Here is a 19880-nt window from a genome sequence, read left to right as displayed (position 1 = left end):
ATAAATTCATTGAAGATTAAATAATCGCAATTACAGTGGAAGGACTTGACAGGAACACACAGAATTCATGCAAGTGACGTGTGACATTTCAGATACAGAAATGATGCTAGCTGAAAAATAAGCTGTGCTTCAAGATTTCAGCACAGTAAGAGCCCCAGTGTTACAACAGATTTGTTTTGTGCTGCCTCAGGATGAGATGGAGAAAGGCAGACCTTTACATCACCTTTTATTCTGTTGATTTCTTTGTAAAGTTTTAGAAAGTCAAGTTCTTACAGGGATACACAGTACAAAGCCCCATCCTACAGCTGGATCTCTATAATGGAACCCTCCATTTTGCAATTGGTTCTATATAACTGAATGCTTTTTTCTGGGTGGAGTCCTGTTTAAATCAGTGAAGCTTCACATAAACGCAAGGATATGTCCAGGTGATAATTTATAGGATTAGGGTTCAATGCTGTATTTTTATCAAGAACTTATTATTATTATATATAAAATCCACCTGACTTTTGATATTGTGCAACAACACTACATTGGGCAATATACCTTCTTGGGTTTATTTTATATGTGTATAATATATACACAAATAAAAAGTATCACCTGCAAATAATATTTGGAATGTGAAAGACACAAAATGTAAACATTTTATTTGGCAGTTGTTTCAAACAGGTGAATAAATAAATGGAAAAGTACATCTTAATATTTCTTACAGCAACAGATGCAGTTGCACACATATTTACATATTGTGGATGCAAAGAACAGTTAATTTAATTTCTTTTTGTTAAAAAATGCAACTTCCAACACCACTAGACTTGACAATTAAAGATGAAGATACTAGTAATACTTTGTTCTAGCAATCTCAACTTTTAAAGGCATTCATTTGGAAGTAAGATAAGAGAGTCATCATGCATTTAGTTCATTTTGTCCACTTATGGTAGAAAGTCTGATGTAATCTCAGAATTATGAGTGTCATGCGCTTAAGTCAACTATGACATGTTTGTAAATCAATGTAGTTCCCTTAAAACTTGAAGCAAAGAGAAAATCTCGTTTATCGATGGAGACATGTATGAAAGATCTTGGTGCCTGTACGTTTAATTCTTGAAACTTCACAAATTTTGCCTTTTCAGCATCCCAATAATAGACTTGAGTGAAAGAATAATCACTTCCAAGAATGGCATATTGATAATTACTTATCTGAAGCGGTTGGAATACCATTGACCCTCGGGATGGCATCCTTTGTAAATCCAGGAATGCTGAACCACCCCATTTCATTACTTTAGAGTCCCCAATAAATCTTGTTAAGCAAATGTATACATCCTCTTTCACTTTGAAATGTTTCACAGCATATGCATCTTCCATATCTTGGATATCAAAACGCTTAACAAATTCATTTGTTCCTTTGTTCCATTGATATATTACAGGTCTTTGGGAACTACTTGACAGAATTAAATGTGGTTTGCCAGATATTTCAAGATACTCCACATCAGTATCTCTGTACCAGGCGTGCAGAGACTGATGGGAATAAAATCCATTCCCATTCCATTTGTAAACCGTGGTGAAACCGGCCTTTGAACTGTCTGCAACAACAAAATACCAGTCTTCAGCAATCCTGAAAGTTTCGATGTCATTGGGTTTTCGGATTTTAAGGATTTCAATATCTTGAATTTTTATAAATTTACTAGCAAAAATATCTCTTTTATATATGTGGGAGCCTCCAAACAGCTGTGCGACAATGACATACAGCTGACTCTCAATAACTATAGGTTTACACACAACAGTTGAAGTACCTATAAAAAGAAAAAGACAGGGTTAGCACCACTTGTTGGACCAGCTGTTGTAATGTTACTTGTCGAGCAGTGTTAGTACCTGTAATGTTGTCGTAATTCCTGAACATCACTTCTACATGGTCCCATTCAAGAAAGATGCATTTTCCAGTAAAAGGCTGAGCAATAACCACGTGTTCATCATTCATGTATGAGAAAGTATCTACTGACAGAGATTGGTATGGCAGGGACTGATAAACTTCAAATTCTGCAAAAGTGCACACAACATATAACTACAGAGATACTTTCCATATTGTACTTAAAAACATCTGCTTAACAGATACCGGTTTATTACAAATTACAGTATTTCATCACTAGTCCAATTTTCCTTTTGATAAAGGAGCACTGCAACTTGTTTTTCAGTCATTCTCAATAAAGAGATGCTGGTTTATGGTCCAGTTCTTCAAATCCTTATATAGTATATTGAAGTCTGAGTAGAAACTGCAATGTAAGACTCCACTCGCAAGTGATTCACGTCAGACTTCCACCTGCACAGGATTCATATTGATTTTAGAGAAAGTTCCATCCACTGTGCAGACTACCTGCAAAAATGGACCCTGGAATAAAAAAATACAGAGCTTTGACTTTAATTTAACAAGAATAAATAATTTGAAGCACATTACCTGTAATAATGCAATCAAATTCTTTTGGAGAGAGGCTGTTGATTTTGCGCTTCTTATATTCTGGTGGGCTTTCACAGTAAATGTCTTCAACAGTTGCATTGGTGCTGCCCAGCCATTCCACTAACCACTTCAGTTTGCAGTCACAATTAAATGCGTTGCCTCTAAGATCTCTACAACAAATAAATCATGCATTGAAAGTAAATAGTCAGCTGATGTATTCCTCCTTGCAGGACAACAATAGGCTGGGCTCTTGTTAAATATGTGCCCTCTGCTTATTCTCAGTTGATGCCTTCCTGGCTTAATTTGTCCTGACCCATAGTTAAATCTACATACCAGAACCCACACAGATTTAATTATATTAAGGTAACCAAGGAGAAGTTAACTTGATGATCAGTAGGAGGTGTTTGTTGATTTCCCCACGTTTACAGGTACACAAAAGCCTTGGACCCATATTTCAGGAGGTGGTTTCTTTTGGATCACCCTTTCTGAACAAAAGCATTCTAGGTAACAAAACTGCAACTACTGTGACCTGATGGTCAGCCAGTCACTATTTGCTACGTCCTTTAGAAATATTCATTTAGGGCTTTAGGAGACACAGGCAAAGGAGTTCTGTTCAAGTCTTTTACAGCTGTCTTCAGTCAGGCGTCAGATCGTATGTACAGGAACAGGCAAGCGCCAGGACCACTGTGTAACCACCTGGCCATGATCAGTCATGCCAAGTAACGCTACTAGATACACCGACCATCTCCACATCTTACTACTGCAGCTTTACACTATGAATTCAGCCTACCTCATTAATACAGGGAGCAGGCAAAGGATGTTCTGCACTTATTATCCCAGATCAGATGAACCAGAATTTGATGTGTTATAAACAGGACATATTTCAGTGAAACAACTATAGAGGTTATCTGTTTATCTATATTTTGTATTTTTACTGGTATTTAAGTTATATATTTGAACAAGTTCAGGTTTTGGGTTGGTTGCAATTAGATTTAGTATGGGATATGGTGCTTACTAAGACAAATGCTCTTGTGATAAAAGGTAACCTTCCCAGAAATTACTTGCATATATGCCATGCTCTCTCATGCATCCCTAAGGATACTTTCTTCTTATGCACCAAGTCTCAATGAACATGCAGGTCTCTTACATAACCACTAACAATATTACTTATCTTCATAACTGGTGGAATATTCAAAACTAAAGCAAATTGCCAACTACAGCAGACAAAACCCAAGCCTACCCATATTGGGCAGGCTCTGACCAGAAATAAGATCCCATTACTGGCTATTGGTTTGAATGGTTACAGAGAATAGTGTCTGAAATAATCTCTTTATATTTTTAGTATAATTATTAGATAAATTAAGTGCTTTCTTACACATTTGTTAAAGAATCCAAGCCTTTGAATATGTCTTTTGGAAGCGACTGGAGATTATTATTTGCGAGACTCCTGTAAAAGAAGACACTTCAGTATCAGCGTTAGTTCATGAAATTACACGTTTTTGCAAGATGTAACTGTGTGGAATTTTTTTCTTAAGGCAAAGAACCCTGGTATTCTCCAGCACTTAGTTCTAAAAGATTGCTTTTATGAATAGCTCATTTACTTTGTGACTTTTTCTTCCACTAAAATGCCATGCCTTCTTTTGCCTTCTCACTCTTCAGCAGCCTTGCAGCATTTAGAATACTTAGCAGGGTAAAAACTGCAATCACCTCTCATGTTTTGCCAATACCATTATTTAAAAACAATTAGTCATGACCGGATTTACTGATATTTCCCTCATGAGATAGCAATACCTGGTGTTCATATTACTTCGGTTTCCCCACTTCTGGAAAGAAAACCTTAACACTAGTTTTCATTCCATTGGACTTAGGTTTAGCTCATAGTTTTTGGAAATATGCAGTGACAGCGAAGAAATTGCTGACTGGCATGAATTTCTTTCCTGGAATAGGGTGTGTGTGTGTGTGTGTGTGTATGTGTAAGCATATGTGTCTGAGACCAGCAAAAACCTGCTGTTAATTCCCAGTGTTTAATGTTGGGAAAACTCGATTAAATTCAGTGAGTATTCTAGTAGTAAAAGTGATAAGGAAACATGAGCAGGCTTTGAACAAGCAATATATTACATTTCAGTCAGACACCTCTGTGTGAGTCCACCAAAGGTCTGGGTTCTCCAAGATGTCACTGAGGTCATGAAAGGAAAAGAATGATGTTGTAGGGTATAGATTATGCCTCTTTTGATTAACCAAATTATTTATTGCTTATGAGAACAAATGAAAATGGAAAGAAATCAGTCTAGTTTAAGATCCCAGTTAGAATCTGTAGCTAGTAAAACTTAAAACCTCTTTCAGTTTCACTTGTAAACGTGAAAATTATTTAGTAACTACAATTTCTCTAGCCAAGCAAAGCCATTTAGGCATATACTTAAATTCAAGAACAGGCTGAGATGTACTAGGTCTGCTGGCTCATTTAAAATTAAGTGTTTGCCTTATCAGGAATTGTAAATATGGGACGATGCCATTAGTCCATTCTGACTTCACCACTTCCAAAGTACCTCCGATTGTAACACTGTTTGGTGTACTGTGCTTCACTTACGCTTCATTTTACACCCAAGGGCAATTCTTTAAAAGTCAAGTAACTTATATGGAGAAAACTAAGTAGACTTGCAAGCTGAGGCAGGCTTGATGCCCTACATATTCTTTATATATTATTATACAGCAAACTGAAAGGGATGATGTACTTGGAAGTAGCAGAGGTTCAGCACTGCCATGGGAATATGACTAACAGAAACATTTACACAAGGTTTATGCATTTGCATGGTTTAGTGCTGGACTTGGCAGTCCTGGGTTAACAGTTGGACTTGATGATCTCAAAGGTCTTTTCCAACCTAAATGATTCTATGATTTTATGAAAATTATATGTTGTACATAGAAATTACTGTACAATCCTAACTGTAAGGTTTTGGCATTAAATTAGAAAATTAGTTTTAAAAATGATATTTTTTCTTTAATTTTTCTGTTCTTAAATCTACTCTGAGCAGAAAATAAATTATGTTGCATAACAATAAATACTTAATGGCTCTGTTTTACAATAAGGACACAGTATAATCATCAAAGTTAATTGCAATATAAAAATACAAATGTTTGGATAGCTTACTGCATTGCAAAAGGAAGAGAGTAGAATAAATAGAATAAAGTTCATCTTCCCCTCCAACTTCATGGAACTCAATTTTATGCTTATTTACTATGATTCTTTTTAATATATTTTATGTACACAAGTACTCTCCTGTTTCTTAAATGAGAGATGCCTCGGGGTGCCAAATGATTATTCTTAACGTGTATATGCAATTTTCCCAAAGGGTGGGGATCAGTTCTGCAAACAGATTAAACTAGTCACATTCTGTGGTTAATGGACCTGCCTTTGCAGTTATTTTCTGCAGATTTCTCATTGTCTTCATGAATACCACTCTATGCAAATAGCAGCATGATGCACAAATCCATGTCCCAAAAATGTGCATGCAACCACATGCAAACCACAGTGGCTCCTCAAACATGGTTCTTTTACATACGTTTTCTCTTATGAAACTGCTGAAGCATCGCCCGAAACCAACACAACAGGCAAGACAAGATGTTACTCTTGGACTGTATGCTCTGCGGAGACAAACTGTGCCTTTCTCGGTGTTAGAAAAGCCATTTGCTCACTGGGAGCAACAGCTACTAAATAAGTAAATGAATGTGATAAATAATGTACTAGACCCATTTGTGAATATACAACTATTCATGTGCATAAATATTTTGAAGATAAGTCCAAGTTACCAGTCTTACCCAATTATCTGCCTTTTTTAACAATGCTATGATTATGCCTGTACCTCTAATATGGATTTTTCTGGGATGAGCACAGTGTGTTTACATATCTTTTTCCCTCTTCTCTCTTTCCTCTTCCCCAGGCTTACAGCCATTCTATAAGTAACGTTAACTACACAAGAAGTCACAGTAGGCTTGGTTTCAGCCAGCTGTGAGTCCTGTCTGTTCTGACCAAAAAGGGAAGAGCAAAGTGCTTTATGGTACATTTACTACATGGTGAATTGCAGTTCAACTATTATATTTATGCATTAACTATTTAAACTGGAACCTTTGCTTTCTCTCCTGTGTCAAAATATATGAAAGAAAAAGTTAAATGACCCTGTTCCAAAGCCCTCTTGGAGATTATTGTGTTAAGGCCAAAAGGTCAGAATCCACTCCCCTGCCTATGACACCACCTCCGCCAAGATATATGCTTCAGAATACAAATGCTCAGAGCTGGGTATAAACCTATGTCAGGCACACCCCATCCTTTTCATACAATATTTTTTAATTTTTATGTTTTCTTACCATACATATTGTATTTTCAATACATTTCTCACTTGCTAAAATATAATTCTTACTAAAAGATAAACTTGATGTAAGATAAGAGACAAAAGCCTGTCTAAAAATTGTCTGGATGGCTCCAAGCATGAGGATGCTACTTTTGCGTTTGCAGTGAAATGTTACAGGTATTTGCTGCCAGTGTGCGTTCCACCTGCTGAGCACAGCACAAGAAGTGCCTGGGCTGGTGTGAGCACTGGAAGCGTCGCTCCCAGCAGCCGCATTAGCATCCAGGGTGCATTTGACTAATTCCCCCTTTTGGCTAATGCAGCAAGGGGTCTGCAGCATGTCAGAGGGCAAGGGTTGGCCATGTTTCCAGGATAGCTGAAGGGCTGAGCAGCCACACGAGGAATGTTAAGCAGACCCCAGTGTCAGTGTTTGACAGATCCTGATCGTGAGATGTTCTTGCTCACGTTCAAGAGAGGACAGGGTGCAGTGCAGGGCTTTGAAGCCAGTCCTGCTGGAGTCTAAAGGCTGCTATGCCTTACAGTTAAGTGGAAGAAGTGGATCAGTAAGTCACAATAAAGGCGCTTTGCTGCAAGCCTTCTATTTAAAATTGTTCGGGGTGGGAATTTGCAAATTTGATTTGGTCAAATTTTGCTGGATACAGTTAGCAGCTGAAGTGGGTGTGGGTACAGACAGTGATGGCCTGTCCCAGGAATGGCTGTAACGTTCTCCTGGATCCACACCAGACTGGGGTGCCTGGGAAAAGGTGTGCATCCACCTCTCAGACCCTCACCACCATGGCACCTCAATGGTGACCACAGCTCTCACCTTCCTCCTCTCCAAGTCCCAAACTAGGACTCGCCTCAGCAGTGCCAAGCTTCCCGACTCATCCTCCTTCCAGCTTAGCTGGAAATCCCTGGTGCTCTGAGGAGAGAAAGTCAGGGAGCTACTGCCAAACATGTACTACTTGGAAGTTGTTTGGGTCCTGGTCTTCTACACATAAGACAGTTTGGAAGTCTTTGGTGGAAACAAAGATTAACATTCTAATTAAATTACTGTTAATACTGCTTAAACAAACGTGAACAGCTATATGTCAAAATGCGCAATTCAACAACACGGTGGTTCAGTTATGATATTAAATATACCGAGTAATATATTCAACCACTTTACTTACAGGTGAATTAAAGATTTCAGTCCTCTGAAAGTATTTCTTGAAATTGACTTAATGCTGTTGTTCTCTATGAACCTGTAATGGGTCGCAAAGTCATTCTGGTCAAAGCAATGCCTGGAACTCGGAAGCCCACCCATTCTATTCAATAATGCCAGGAAATATACTTTTGTCCACTCACAAATATTCTAGATGAGGAAGGCCCATGAAAGCATCATCACTAATAACATCGAAAGTGTTGGATGTAAACAACCTGCAAAAAGAGATGCAAAACAAAAAACCATTAGGCTATTAGCATCTTTAGAAAATGATTCAGCAAACCATGGTAGGCCAAATTTCCACTGCCTGGTTTCATGGTTTTGTCTGCGTAAGGCCTACAGGATTGTTAAGGCTGATATATCGCACCATAGTCTGGTGCAAAGGGAAGGACCCAAGAACCCTTGTTTGCCTACTGGGGCCATCTGATAAAATTCCATTGACTTCTGTGGGATGTAAACGTGGGTTTATCATGCCAGTAAAACAATGGGATTGTACAAGTGCCACTGGAGACATACTTGGATGACAATGAAATGTTCAAGTACTACAGAGGTCTAAATTGTCTTGAAGAACATTAATTGTTGATGACAACATAGGGAAAGCATCCAGCTGGTTAGCCAGACATCAGGTTGAATTTGCACCACTGACCGACAGGAGTTAAACTTGTGAGCATATTTGACCTGAGGGTACGGAGAAGTTGCTGAGAAAAAAATGTAAAATCTCTTAATTTAGTCAGTGTTCAGACCAGAACTATGTATAAGACCACATTATACCTGCTGGAGATAGCTCTTAGTGAGTGAATGTATTTTTCATCCATCTAGCAGTAAAAATACCAACAACACATTTAATTTTACATAATTTTGTAAGCTTTAAAAGTGGACTAGCATTGATTTTTCCAGCTTTATTTATGCTTATCAGACATGTTTGCATTTGTCCATTTTAATTCAGCTCTGGACTGCCACACCCTTCATATGGTGAGGCATTGTCAAGTATGATGAACTTTATGCCAGTGAAATACTAGATGCTCATCTAAACTTTATTCAGTTGGACCTGATGGATAAATAGATTTAGACTATGACATCCTTAGGCATTCAGGAATGTGAGATTTCCAAGTATGAATTAATACACTTAATGAATTAATCTCTTATTTTGAAGTCTGCATTAAGAATAAATCACAGTTCACTTATTTTCTCACTTGGCTATTGCAGACTGCTTTTTCGCTATAAATATGTTTCTTTGTATGTATGAAAAATATAAGCAGGAAATTCTCCTTTTTTGTTACAAACAATGAATGCTTCCCTTTCTTAGAGAAAATAAGTATTTTTGTAAAATCTCTGAACCAGCAAGCCAATTTAGTGTATCTGCTGCCTGCAACTGATTTTACTTTTCTGATGTGATTTCATTGGATAATTTTTCCTTTTGTGCACTCTACCCTCCTTATAATTTAAAGAACAGGGTGGTATCTCTTTAAATAGTACAGCTGTTTTAGAGATAGCCACAGGCTTATAGCATAGGTCTTGCACTTGGTGAGCTCACTCGCCTCCCATCTCGTACCTCCCCCCAGTGGCTGTATCACACATATTTGATGCACAAAGTGGCTTTTCACCCACTCTCTGACCTCAAACACCAAATCTGCTTGATCTGTGACCCACCAGCTAGTTGCTTCTGGGGACAGAGGCTGAATATCCTGCACTGTAGCTAGGAACTATATTGCTTAGCAGGAACTGTACGCTGCTAGCAGGTATGGATCCGGGTGCCATGATTACCTATAGGTTTTCATGTCATCAGTTTGTAAGGGCACCCTCAGCATACTGCTGATACATGGAGTTACACGTGATAGAGATGAGAGCAGGGAGATTTTCTCTACATTTAGGGAACACTCCTGCTGGCACTTCACCATATGTATTTTTGTTGTCACATGAAGAGCAGAGAGCATACCATCCATACTACTCAAGAAAAAAAAAGCTTTCCTGGCCTAGGACTTATGAGTAGTGTTTAGCACAGACTACGATTTTTCCAGAGACCACTGCCGCTACTACAGTAAAAACAGTAGTAAATAATAAAGCAGCAGGTATAGTCCATGCTCAGAAATGTCTGACTGGCATACTGGAGATAGTGAGTTACCTTTGTACTTTAAACATGTAATGCGGGAGACTATCATATGGAAATACATATAGGCTGCTAACTCTTGCTGTTGGCTAAATTAAACCTACCAATACAGCTATGATCGTACAAAGCTAAAACTTACTTTAATTTTTAATTAACCTGAGTTCTCCATGTTCTTATTTCCCTTACTATCTTCTGCCAAAGATGGAAATTTTTCTTTCCCACATGCAAACTGGAATATTGGCCTCACGGATACAATCCTGCTCCTATGGTCTGTGCTCAAGGAGTCATTTGCCTTAGATCAGCAGCCTGACTTCCCAAAGATGGCAAGCAGCTCAGCTACCATGTCAGAAATATATCTGGAAAACAGATCACTCATAGGCCATAATGGAACAACACCTGATTTCCTGGGGTCAGAGCTTTTCTTGCAGCATTTATTAACAGCAGCTTAGAACGTGCGTTTCAGTGTACACCAGACCACGCCAATTATTACCATTACCAAAATGCCCCAAGCCGTTGCCAGACCCTGCTGTGCCAGGCGCTATAATAACTCAAAATAAGGTGACTGTGCCTGTCCCACTCCACCCTAGCCAATTCTGCCTCCCTGGGAGTGGGATCGCTAAGTGTAGGTGGCACATCGTAGCCAAGAGAGATGATGTCTTACTCACTCTCTTCAGATACAAGCTCCACCAATGCTGCTATTTCTTTTTTCTTTCCTTTGAAAGGCCCATTGCAGGAATTACGTGAAATGTGTCCATTTTATGATCTGTGACCACCTGGGAAAAGCTTCTCGGGAATAAAGCACCATGGAAAAGCATTTAGGTTTCCATAGTAACTGCATTTACCTATTTACTCTGTATCCAAAATTGTACAGTACGTCTGCACCTCCTTATGAGCTCCACTTGAGGTAGCAGAGTACAGCTGGGGTCAGGGCTCCCGCTATGGGCGCCCCAGCAGTTCATCTAACAGCCCTAGGGCTCCGATGCACCCACGCTGCAGCCCTGGCCACACTGCGGGTGCACGGGAAGTCAGCCTGGGACAGACGTCCAGTTTCAATTCTGATCTCACATCGGGGAGTCTGTCGTGCCGGATCTCTGAGACAAACCCGGGTGCGTGTCAGGCTGGCAGCACATCCACTATAAACAGTTCAGGTTACACCCCCTCTGCCTCCGTATAGCTCACAATTATATAATCGCATACCCACATTTCTAGGAAAGCCTGTGAGCCTGTGAAAATCCTTCCCAAAATGCATCTAAGATTTAAACATCCCAAAATACTCTCTTTCTGTGTATACCTCATCGATGTATTTGATTTTGAAATAACTGCTTAATTTTTTTTAATCGGAAGAAAACCTTCCTTACTTTTCTGGGTTTTTTTCCAAAAAAAATAACAAAATAACAAATAGGGTCAAATCCAGGCGCGATGAAGGCAAAACTCCCACTGAAGGGACTAAACTTCCACAGAAGTCAATGGCAATTTTACATGGAAAAGGACTTCAGGACCTGTCCCACTGCAATGAAGGGCCTGATCTGAGGGGTTCTGAGCTCTCCATCAATGGGAGTTGCAAATGGGCAGCTATATACTGGGACCAGGACTGCAGAAAAGAAACACCAATAGTTATTGCAATGCTGAAGTCCCTCCTGTAATGTTAATTAAAGTATAATGAAGATAGCATACGTTCTGTCACCAAAAGCTTCAGCATGTAATCATTCAAAGTAGTACTGACAACAAATAGCCTTGCAAAATACTGAGTAGATACTTTGAAAAAAATTAAACATGCACTATCTTTCAAATTGCTAAAAAGTCTTGTATTTTGTCATCCAGTGAACCTTCTCTTGCTGTTTCTTACAAAATTAATACTGAGATCCTTTCTTAAATAATTATGGATACATATACATTTCATAACAAAAATTGTATCATATAAATATTTCTCACAGAAGCTGCAGAGATGGTGTGAGCAAAAAACTCCCTTCTGGGATTTTAGTAAAAGCAGATCTCACAAAGGATCTGGAAAGAAGAAAAAAACAACCTTATATTAATGTAGTCTCTTATATCCATGGTTATAATACTGATCTGGTCATCACAGAGAAATTTATTTCTATAAGTAAAAAAAAAAAAAACCACCAACCCCCAAAAATTAATGTTACAGGTTTCATGTAGTATAGAAGGAGGTATAAAATGGTATGTGTGCACATACACAGACAGACAGACAGACAGATGAAAGAGATGTAAAAATCAGGATTCAAGGATGCAGCACAATTTTAACACATTAGCTGATGATTCTGAATGCTGGAGGTACTCCCTGCAGCAAGCATCCTTCCGTATGCACTGAAAACACCACACATCCTAGTTCATTTTAAATCATAAATTAAATAACCAAATGCTTACAGCCCTTACAGTGAGATAACATCAGGCGGAACGCTGCGAGGAATAGATCTGGCATTTTCACATAAAGCATTATCTTTGGTACAAGTACACCAGGCAGGACATTTTGGCTTCACTGGTTTCTTCCCTTCAGTCAGCAAAAGCACAGATAAAAGGCATAAGAAATAAGCAATTCTTCTAAAGGGTCTGCTGGCATTTCCCATTCTTTTGATCCGCTCTCGTTCCAGCCAGTTGAAAGAATATCCCAAAACATGAACAGGGGTTCTTTATTCAGCCATTGGATGTCTTTCTATAAGTCCAGGTCAATATTTGTCTCTGCTTTCCCAACCCTTTTCTTTCTCTTTCACTCTGTTTTTGTAGACAGAAACCTGCAGCTGATCTGTATGTTTCCACTCACTCATGCAACGTACTGCTCAGAGAAGAGACCTGCGAGGTGCTGTAAGATGGGGAAAATCCAACCGGCTGAAGGGAAAAAAAAAGAAGGGAAAAAAAAAAAAAAAAAAAAGAAAGACTTGCATCACCACAAAAACACCAAGCACAACACAGCATTAGATTGCAAAGTGATGTAACTGAGAAATACACTGCTTTCTGTTTTCACAGGGAGGCCCTTTCCCTGTTGCCAAAAATAGTACAGCATTATGTTTTGCTGGTGGGTGGGTGAGTGGGTGTGGGGTGGAGTGTATGTGTGTGGGGAGAGAAATCAGTCATCTCTTACTGGATCCCTACAACCTCGTGAACCTTTGAGAATTATGCTTCACATACTGCAAGCAGCAGAACTAACGGCAGTATCCACAGGAAAATGAAATCGAGTGAAACCATCAAAAGCATTGCTGCAAAAGCTGTTAGATTAATTTTTATCCTTAGCCCTTATTGCACATATTTGTACCACTGAAAAACAAGCTGCCACACATGGAAAATATTACAACGTATGAGAGAATGCCTACAACTGTCATTCCTAAACAAAATATTTTCTCATGCAAAATAGACCCCAACTGCTGCTTTTTTTTTTTTTTTTTCTTTAATAAATAAACCCAAACATTCTTACTTGTTACATGTTTTCTGAGCTGGTTAAATAAAGTGGATCAAGCACTGTTCAAAATGGACAACATTAATTAAAAATTCAAGTTAAAAAATGTATTTGCTTGGAGACTGGTTTGATAATTTTAGATGGCAAAAAAGAAAACTGTTTAAACAGCAGCTATGTTAAACCTGTAGTTAAGAATGGACCTTCTGTGAAAAGTGACAGGTTAGGGACAGATTTTGATGGCAATAATGAATCTTTACAATGCTGCCTGGAGGCTGCAATTGAAATTAGTGCTAGGTGCAGTATGAATACTCTGTAAGGTACAGTCCTCAGCCTGACAACTTTACAGTAAACTACATTAAATATTTTATAGGGAACTTAGGCAGCACCTAAGTGTTATTCTATAAAGAAGGGTAAGACAAAAGTAATGGATGCCAAATAGCTGGAAAGCCATATGGGATGATTTTTTTTTTCCAATATGGGATTGCTATTAGAAGAGTTTAATAGGTCTTGACACTTCCCTGTCAGACTGGCAGCACTGTTTATGTTACACAGATCACAAAACCTCATGATACAGAAGTTTAATACCGTCATCGGCTCCTTCATGTAGGTGCTGTCTTCTCACCAGGCAGCACTTGATCTCCTGATGAGGAAAGTCTCTTCTTGCCTTCTGGTTACTCCTCCGATTCCGCATGGCAACCTGGCTCTGGCCCATTGCTCCTGCTCTACAGGTCACGAAACCTCAAGACCAACACTGTGCTGTGTCTGTCTTCCTCAGGACCACCACCAGCAAGGCCCTAGGGCATACCCAGGTATGAGTGCCCAAAGGAATTTCATACGCTGTGGGTGAAAGGTGGCAGAGGGGAACGACAGCCTGCAAAACTGCAAGAAACTCAGCGTATGGAACCTAGGCAGGACCCCAGCGCTACTGAATCCTTCCCTGGGTGGTGGCTGAGGGCTGCCTCCCTGGAAAGAGAGGAGACCCACAGAGCTCGCAGCAGGTGGTGGGACTGCATCCTCTGAGGGACTGGGGCTGGCCAGAAATGTCCAGAAAGCTTTCAGAGGCAGAGGGCCCCTCCAAAGGCCCTGCTGGGAGAGGGAGCAGGCTCCGGTGCCTGTGCGTTGGCATGCTCCCCGTCCGGCACCCGTCCGTGCCTGCGGGAGAAAGGGCAGCCCATGCTTTCTCAGCTCCCTCCCTCTCTGTGCTGTGTTTTTGTACAGCTCTTTATTAATTTAAGTGTGGGCCTGTGTTTTTGCTCTTAAGAAAATCTTCCCTGTCAGCAGTCTCTCCTGAAGCAGGATTGACTTCAACTAGGAGTGACACAGAGCTGCATTATTTCTGAGCCCTTCCACCTTTCGTAAGAAAAAGGTACAGAATTACAGTAACCAAAACACTGAAATCATTATAAAGCAAATATCGATGCCTTCCCCTGGATATAAAGGTTACTTCTTGCTCTGGAAATTGTCTAAATGTATGACTGAGAAGGGAGCTGGATTTGTGAGACTTGCATAAGTAGGGTACACATCTTCTCCCCTCCAAGATGTCCAAAGGCACAGACTTTGGTGAGGTGAGAACGGAAAATTCTCTAACTTTTATTCTGAAAGAGAAGAGGCCTGTTGTTGTTTGTTTGTTTATTCCTGGCAAAGCTACCCATTGCCATGGCAATATGTTGCCACTGATGGTGAACCCCCTTGTTTAATTTCCTTCGGCTCATTCACTGAACTCCACCATCAATTACTTAGGCATTTCTTTTTAGTTAATACTGCAGCCACATTGTGAACCCCCTGAAAACTTCGCAGTGTAGTGGTTTTTTGGTAACAAAAGCACATTCTGCAGCAGAGCAGTAACCGGACTCCAGTTTTGTCCCTGCAGAGAACCGCCTCGAACTTAGTCGTCTATTCCAAACTACATGCCAAAACAACCTCGTTTTCTCCAAAATTGCAAATATTATGGATATTTGTAACAGCTCTGTAAAAAGAGAGGCACAGACCACGTTTTCTAGGGGCCTTTTGTGCCAAGCTCAGCATCTCGTTTCTTGCCATGTAGCAGTTTAAAAACAAATCGGTCCGTGGATGTTCAGTGGCATAGCTGGTGGCCAGGGCTGCAGCGTTTGGGGCGCCCGTCCCCGTGGCACGGCCGCCTGTCCGCGGCTGTGGGCGCAGGGCTGGCCTGCACGCCCGCACCCGGCGCTGCCGCCTTCCCGCCTTGCTGTGCCGGTGCGCCAGGTACTGCTTAGGCACACGGCGATTCAAAAATGTATTTATTTTTCTTTCAGCAAGGTTCCGGCAGGGGGGATGAGGGAGTTGCGGCTCGCCTTACTCGGTCTGCTTCCCATCCTTGGACTACGTTTTCGCCGAAGAACCTCCACCTCGCCGTGCCGCGGAGGTGCTCGCTGGCCCACATGTTCCGCTATGGGCACGGACGCACCGTGCTGGCTGCCGCTCCGGGCTCGGTTTCGGTACCGAGCGGGCCGGCAGGTCCCAAAGCGGACCTGAGCGGGGCCCCCCTCACCGCCGGGGCCGGGGCCGCCCCCCCGCGGCCCGGTATCCCGGCAACCCGCCGCGCCGCAGCCCCGCCGCTCCCGGCCCCTTGCCTGCTCGCTCGCCGCGCCGCTCCCTTTTAGCCCCGCCGGCCCGAGGAGGAGCCCGCCGGGGTCAGACGGGAGGAGAAGCCCCCCAGGGCCAGACGGCGGGGAGGGGGAGTGCGGCCCGGCTTCCCTGCGCCTTCCCCGCGCTCTGCCGGTGCCCGCTCACGGTTTGCGCCCCTGTGACAACGGAGGCTCAGTCACCCGCCGCTGCCCTCAGCTTGCTGCTTCCTGCTCTTCGTTAACGTGCTGTGGTGTTCCACCTCGCATTTTGACCAGAGCTAAGCAAGCCTTATCACCTCCCACACAGTCACCGTTTAGGCTAAGACTCAAATGGCTTATTTCTTCCAAGGCTGCCAAATTGTTTGGTGACAGCAATTTTTGGCAGCAGTCGACCATCTCACAACTGGCCTGGTGCAGCTGCATGAGGGAGGGTCCCGAGTTACAGGTCCTTATGCTAGCTGGCACCAGGGGTATTCACCTGCCATTACTTGTGTTCTTTGGTCAGACTTGGCACAACTTCTGTGGCTTGATTTCTAGACCAAACACAGGCATTTATTATTATCCGTGTTTACTAAAAATACACTTTTAGCAAGTATTCTCACCTATCTGGTTAAAATGTGGCTACTTCTATGAGTAAACCTGTTTGCTAAAGTATTTGAAGACAGCAAACACTAATGCTCAAAACATAGAGCCAAAAATTAGTTTAAAAAATATTTAATACTTTTTTGAGATATTAAGTCTGCTCCCCTGACTATATTTGCATTAGCGCAGTATGTTTTCATTACCAACAGATGACAAAATCTTAATAAGCTTCCTGTGGTCTTGTGCGTGCTACCTTTCCCTTTGCAGATACATATACTGTTACAGCTATCCTTCATTTCATCCCGCTTGTAGAAAATTGTGTTGCCTTTTCTATACCTAGGTGAGCTGCCTGCACACACATGGCCTAATCCAAAATCCACTGATGGTGATAGCAAGATTTTAATGAACTTTACTGTGCTTGGTGTTAGGCCCATAATATTACACCACACAGATGCGTAACAGTCTGAATCACACCCCAATATTCAAGGGTCTCCTAAAGAACAAAACATTGTCATTGCTATGTTACCACTGGAGCAGAAGGACTTTGAGATCAAAGACTCCTACAAAACACCTCATGAGTCTGAGTTTTCACTTTCCCAGTGCCACCCTTTTAACAAACTCTGCAGCAAATGGCAAATATAAAGCAGCTGAGACCAAGGCTGTACTTCCAATAAACAAAACTAAGTCTTGTGAATTCTAAACAGTTCTGAAAAGACTATGCTTTCTAGTAGATTGGGCACCAAAAGCCATTGCCAGGAAGAAGCCTTCTGTAGGTTAGGCATAATAAAACTTGAGATGCTTTTACAACAGTTCATAGCGCAGGCTAGCTTGGGTACGATCACAGAGCTACACAGAACTTTTTAGTTGGAAAGTTCTTCTGACTTTGCCCTCTCTTGTCTATACAGGTCTGTATTACATGTATCCTTCTTTATTACACCACGAGAATTTCATTAAAAGCAGAGCAACTAGGCCAGTCCCTTTGTCAAAAAGCTAAGGAAATGGCTACTTAATTGCTGCCAACTTTAGAGGGAAGAAAAACTTGGAGGGTGGTCTCCTTTCCCTTGCATAAAGTAGCTAGTTCACAGTTGGCCGAGAAGTCAGAAGTGATAATCTCTGAAATGAGTCAGGTTTAAGCTCTCATGGCGATGCAGAACACCTACTCCACTGAACATATCCTGGTGAGTGTGCAGGTGGCTCTAGGCCTGCTCACTGGCTTAGGTACACCAGAATTTGAGCAACAAGAAAAAGTATGTCAGGAGAGAGATACCATTATCTGAACTGTGATTCTTTAAGAAAAACAAATGCACAATGTATTTCATCCAAAGAGAAGCTAGGCAAAATTAATCTGTTTTTTTTAATTTTGTTACAGCCTAGGACTTCTGACATCTTTATGATTCTTGATGCTTTATTTTTCATTGCACGTTTTTAAATAGTAAAGGATATTAGAAATTACCTCAGAAGACACTTTAAAGCTATAGGATTTCTGCCCCTTGTGATTTTTGAAAGCTGCTCTCAGGCTGGGGAGGGTCTAGGGAGGACATCTCATCCAAGCTCCTGGGTAAGCAAGAGGGACAAAGGCTAAGAAGCTAGATATGAAGTATCCAGAATGTACTATGTTTTGATATCACATGACTTTTGAACCAGTATCACAAAATTTTAAGGACTTAATGCACCATCTTTGAATAGCTGATATTGACAATACTGCTAACATTAAGTGTGTTTACATGTTCTGCAGGATGCCCATTCACGCTGGTCAGGCTATCTTCCAAGGCAGGCAAGTAAGTGCCACAGCTCCATGGCTTTACCTTATGTAAGTAAAGAAAAAGATCAGAAAAACTATCAAACAGAAAAATCCATTAACTGTCCTCAGGTCAGACATGGACATAACCTGAACTACCGGACTGCCCCTTTACTATGAGAAAGACCCCACAAGTTCTATTGATCTTGTTATGTATTGACTCCCAGTTTCCTCTGGGGTTGTCTGTTCCTGCTCCTCCAAATGAGATTGGATGCCTGTATAAATCCCTGAGCTGGGATTTCTTGCTCTTCCCTAGTTCCTGCATTCTGCTATGCTTTGCAACACACAATCCAGTAGCATGAATGAACTGCTCTCCTGAGTACTAGCTGCTTTTCTCCAGAGCTAAACAAATAGTTCCTGCTTTGTTTCTGTTCTCTGTGTTTTGCCTTGAAAATGCTGGCAATGGATATTTGGAGTTGGGGGGGAAATGAAAAGAGCAAGGATATGAGCTCCAGAGCAAAGGAGAGCCCAATTCAAAGATGTATGAGGCAGTGGTTCGCAGCAGGAGTTGAACCTGTAGAGGGATGTATTAAGAAAGGAAACAATGAAAAAGAACACCAGGTTTTTACTTGCTGTAGAAATCTGCACTTTCTAAATCTTTCAAGAAAACTTCCAAGAAAATTTCTCTGTAATTTATACTCTGGGAAGATCAATACCTCATGTGTGTAAGGTTGGAAACGGGGACACTTTTGAACCAGACAACATGCCTATCCACTTCAGCAGAACTGACAATCAGATGCGTCACCTAGCAAGCATCCTGCCATAAGGAAGGATGGCAGCCTCTCAGGAATGAAAAGTTGTGTTCAAATACACAAGTCACATTTTTGCCTTTTTTTTCCCTACACAGCCCAATCAGACATTAAAAGCATGACACTACTAAGGGAATCTATGCTTAATATATAATTTGAAATGGTCTCGTGACATCCAAAGGAATCGATGTGTTGATATTGAGAACACAGTTCTGTGCAATGCTTTCCTTAATGGGATGGATTCTCTCTTCCCCACTCTTCCATGGGCTTTTGGTTCTGCCCTCTTCCACAGCTCGCTACTAGTGCTTCTGGTTCTGATGTTATTCTCTAAAATGGGATTAAACAAACGATCTAGTAAAAGAACAAAACAAAACAAAAAAACCTAAACATGCCCAAATCCTTCCAAAACAAAACAAGAATTGCTAGAGCCAGAACAAGCAGCTGAGGACACAAGCAGGGAGCGTTGGTTTCACTGTTAGAGAAAATGTATAGGGAGCCACACAAGTCTGAGGGGCAGTTTCATATTAGAAATGCTCACAAACATTTAAATGAACCATAGGACAGAACTGGTGGCAAAATATCTCAGTCTGGACCAAACAGGACAAAATATGAACCTCATAAGATGCCTTAGTATTTAGCTAGCATTGTTTAAAAGTTATC

At 41.0% G+C, this 19880-nt stretch overlaps 1 protein-coding gene across 4 annotated transcripts in view; it reads right to left on the bottom strand.

The window, feature by feature from the left end:
- Nucleotides 1–209: 209 nt before the first annotated feature.
- Nucleotides 210–19880, bottom strand: part of LGI1 (leucine rich glioma inactivated 1) — a 31106-nt gene continuing 11435 nt past the window's right edge. For 2 of the 4 annotated variants that reach the window (XM_056351274.1, XM_056351273.1), the window contains exons 2-9: nucleotides 12492–12941; nucleotides 12030–12101; nucleotides 8134–8205; nucleotides 7959–8030; nucleotides 3819–3890; nucleotides 2444–2613; nucleotides 1864–2028; nucleotides 210–1784 (exon numbers count right to left, since the gene is read on the bottom strand). In XM_056351274.1, coding sequence (XP_056207249.1) covers nucleotides 967–1784; nucleotides 1864–2028; nucleotides 2444–2613; nucleotides 3819–3890; nucleotides 7959–8030; nucleotides 8134–8205; nucleotides 12030–12101; nucleotides 12492–12682 — 1632 coding nt within the window. In that variant the 5' untranslated portion in view covers nucleotides 12683–12941 and the 3' untranslated portion in view covers nucleotides 210–966. Of the gene's footprint in view, nucleotides 1785–1863; nucleotides 2029–2443; nucleotides 2614–3818; nucleotides 3891–7958; nucleotides 8031–8133; nucleotides 8206–12029; nucleotides 12102–12482; nucleotides 12942–14091; nucleotides 18988–19880 lie in introns of those variants that run through there. The other 2 variants (XM_056351275.1, XM_056351278.1) reach the window with 2 other exon arrangements.

The sequence above is a fragment of the Falco biarmicus genome, chromosome 9, assembly GCF_023638135.1.
Source record: "Falco biarmicus isolate bFalBia1 chromosome 9, bFalBia1.pri, whole genome shotgun sequence".
Classification (NCBI taxonomy): Eukaryota; Metazoa; Chordata; class Aves; order Falconiformes; family Falconidae; genus Falco; species Falco biarmicus.
The sequence above is the reverse complement of the archived record's forward strand: the minus strand, read 5'-3'. Positions and strand labels throughout refer to the sequence as shown.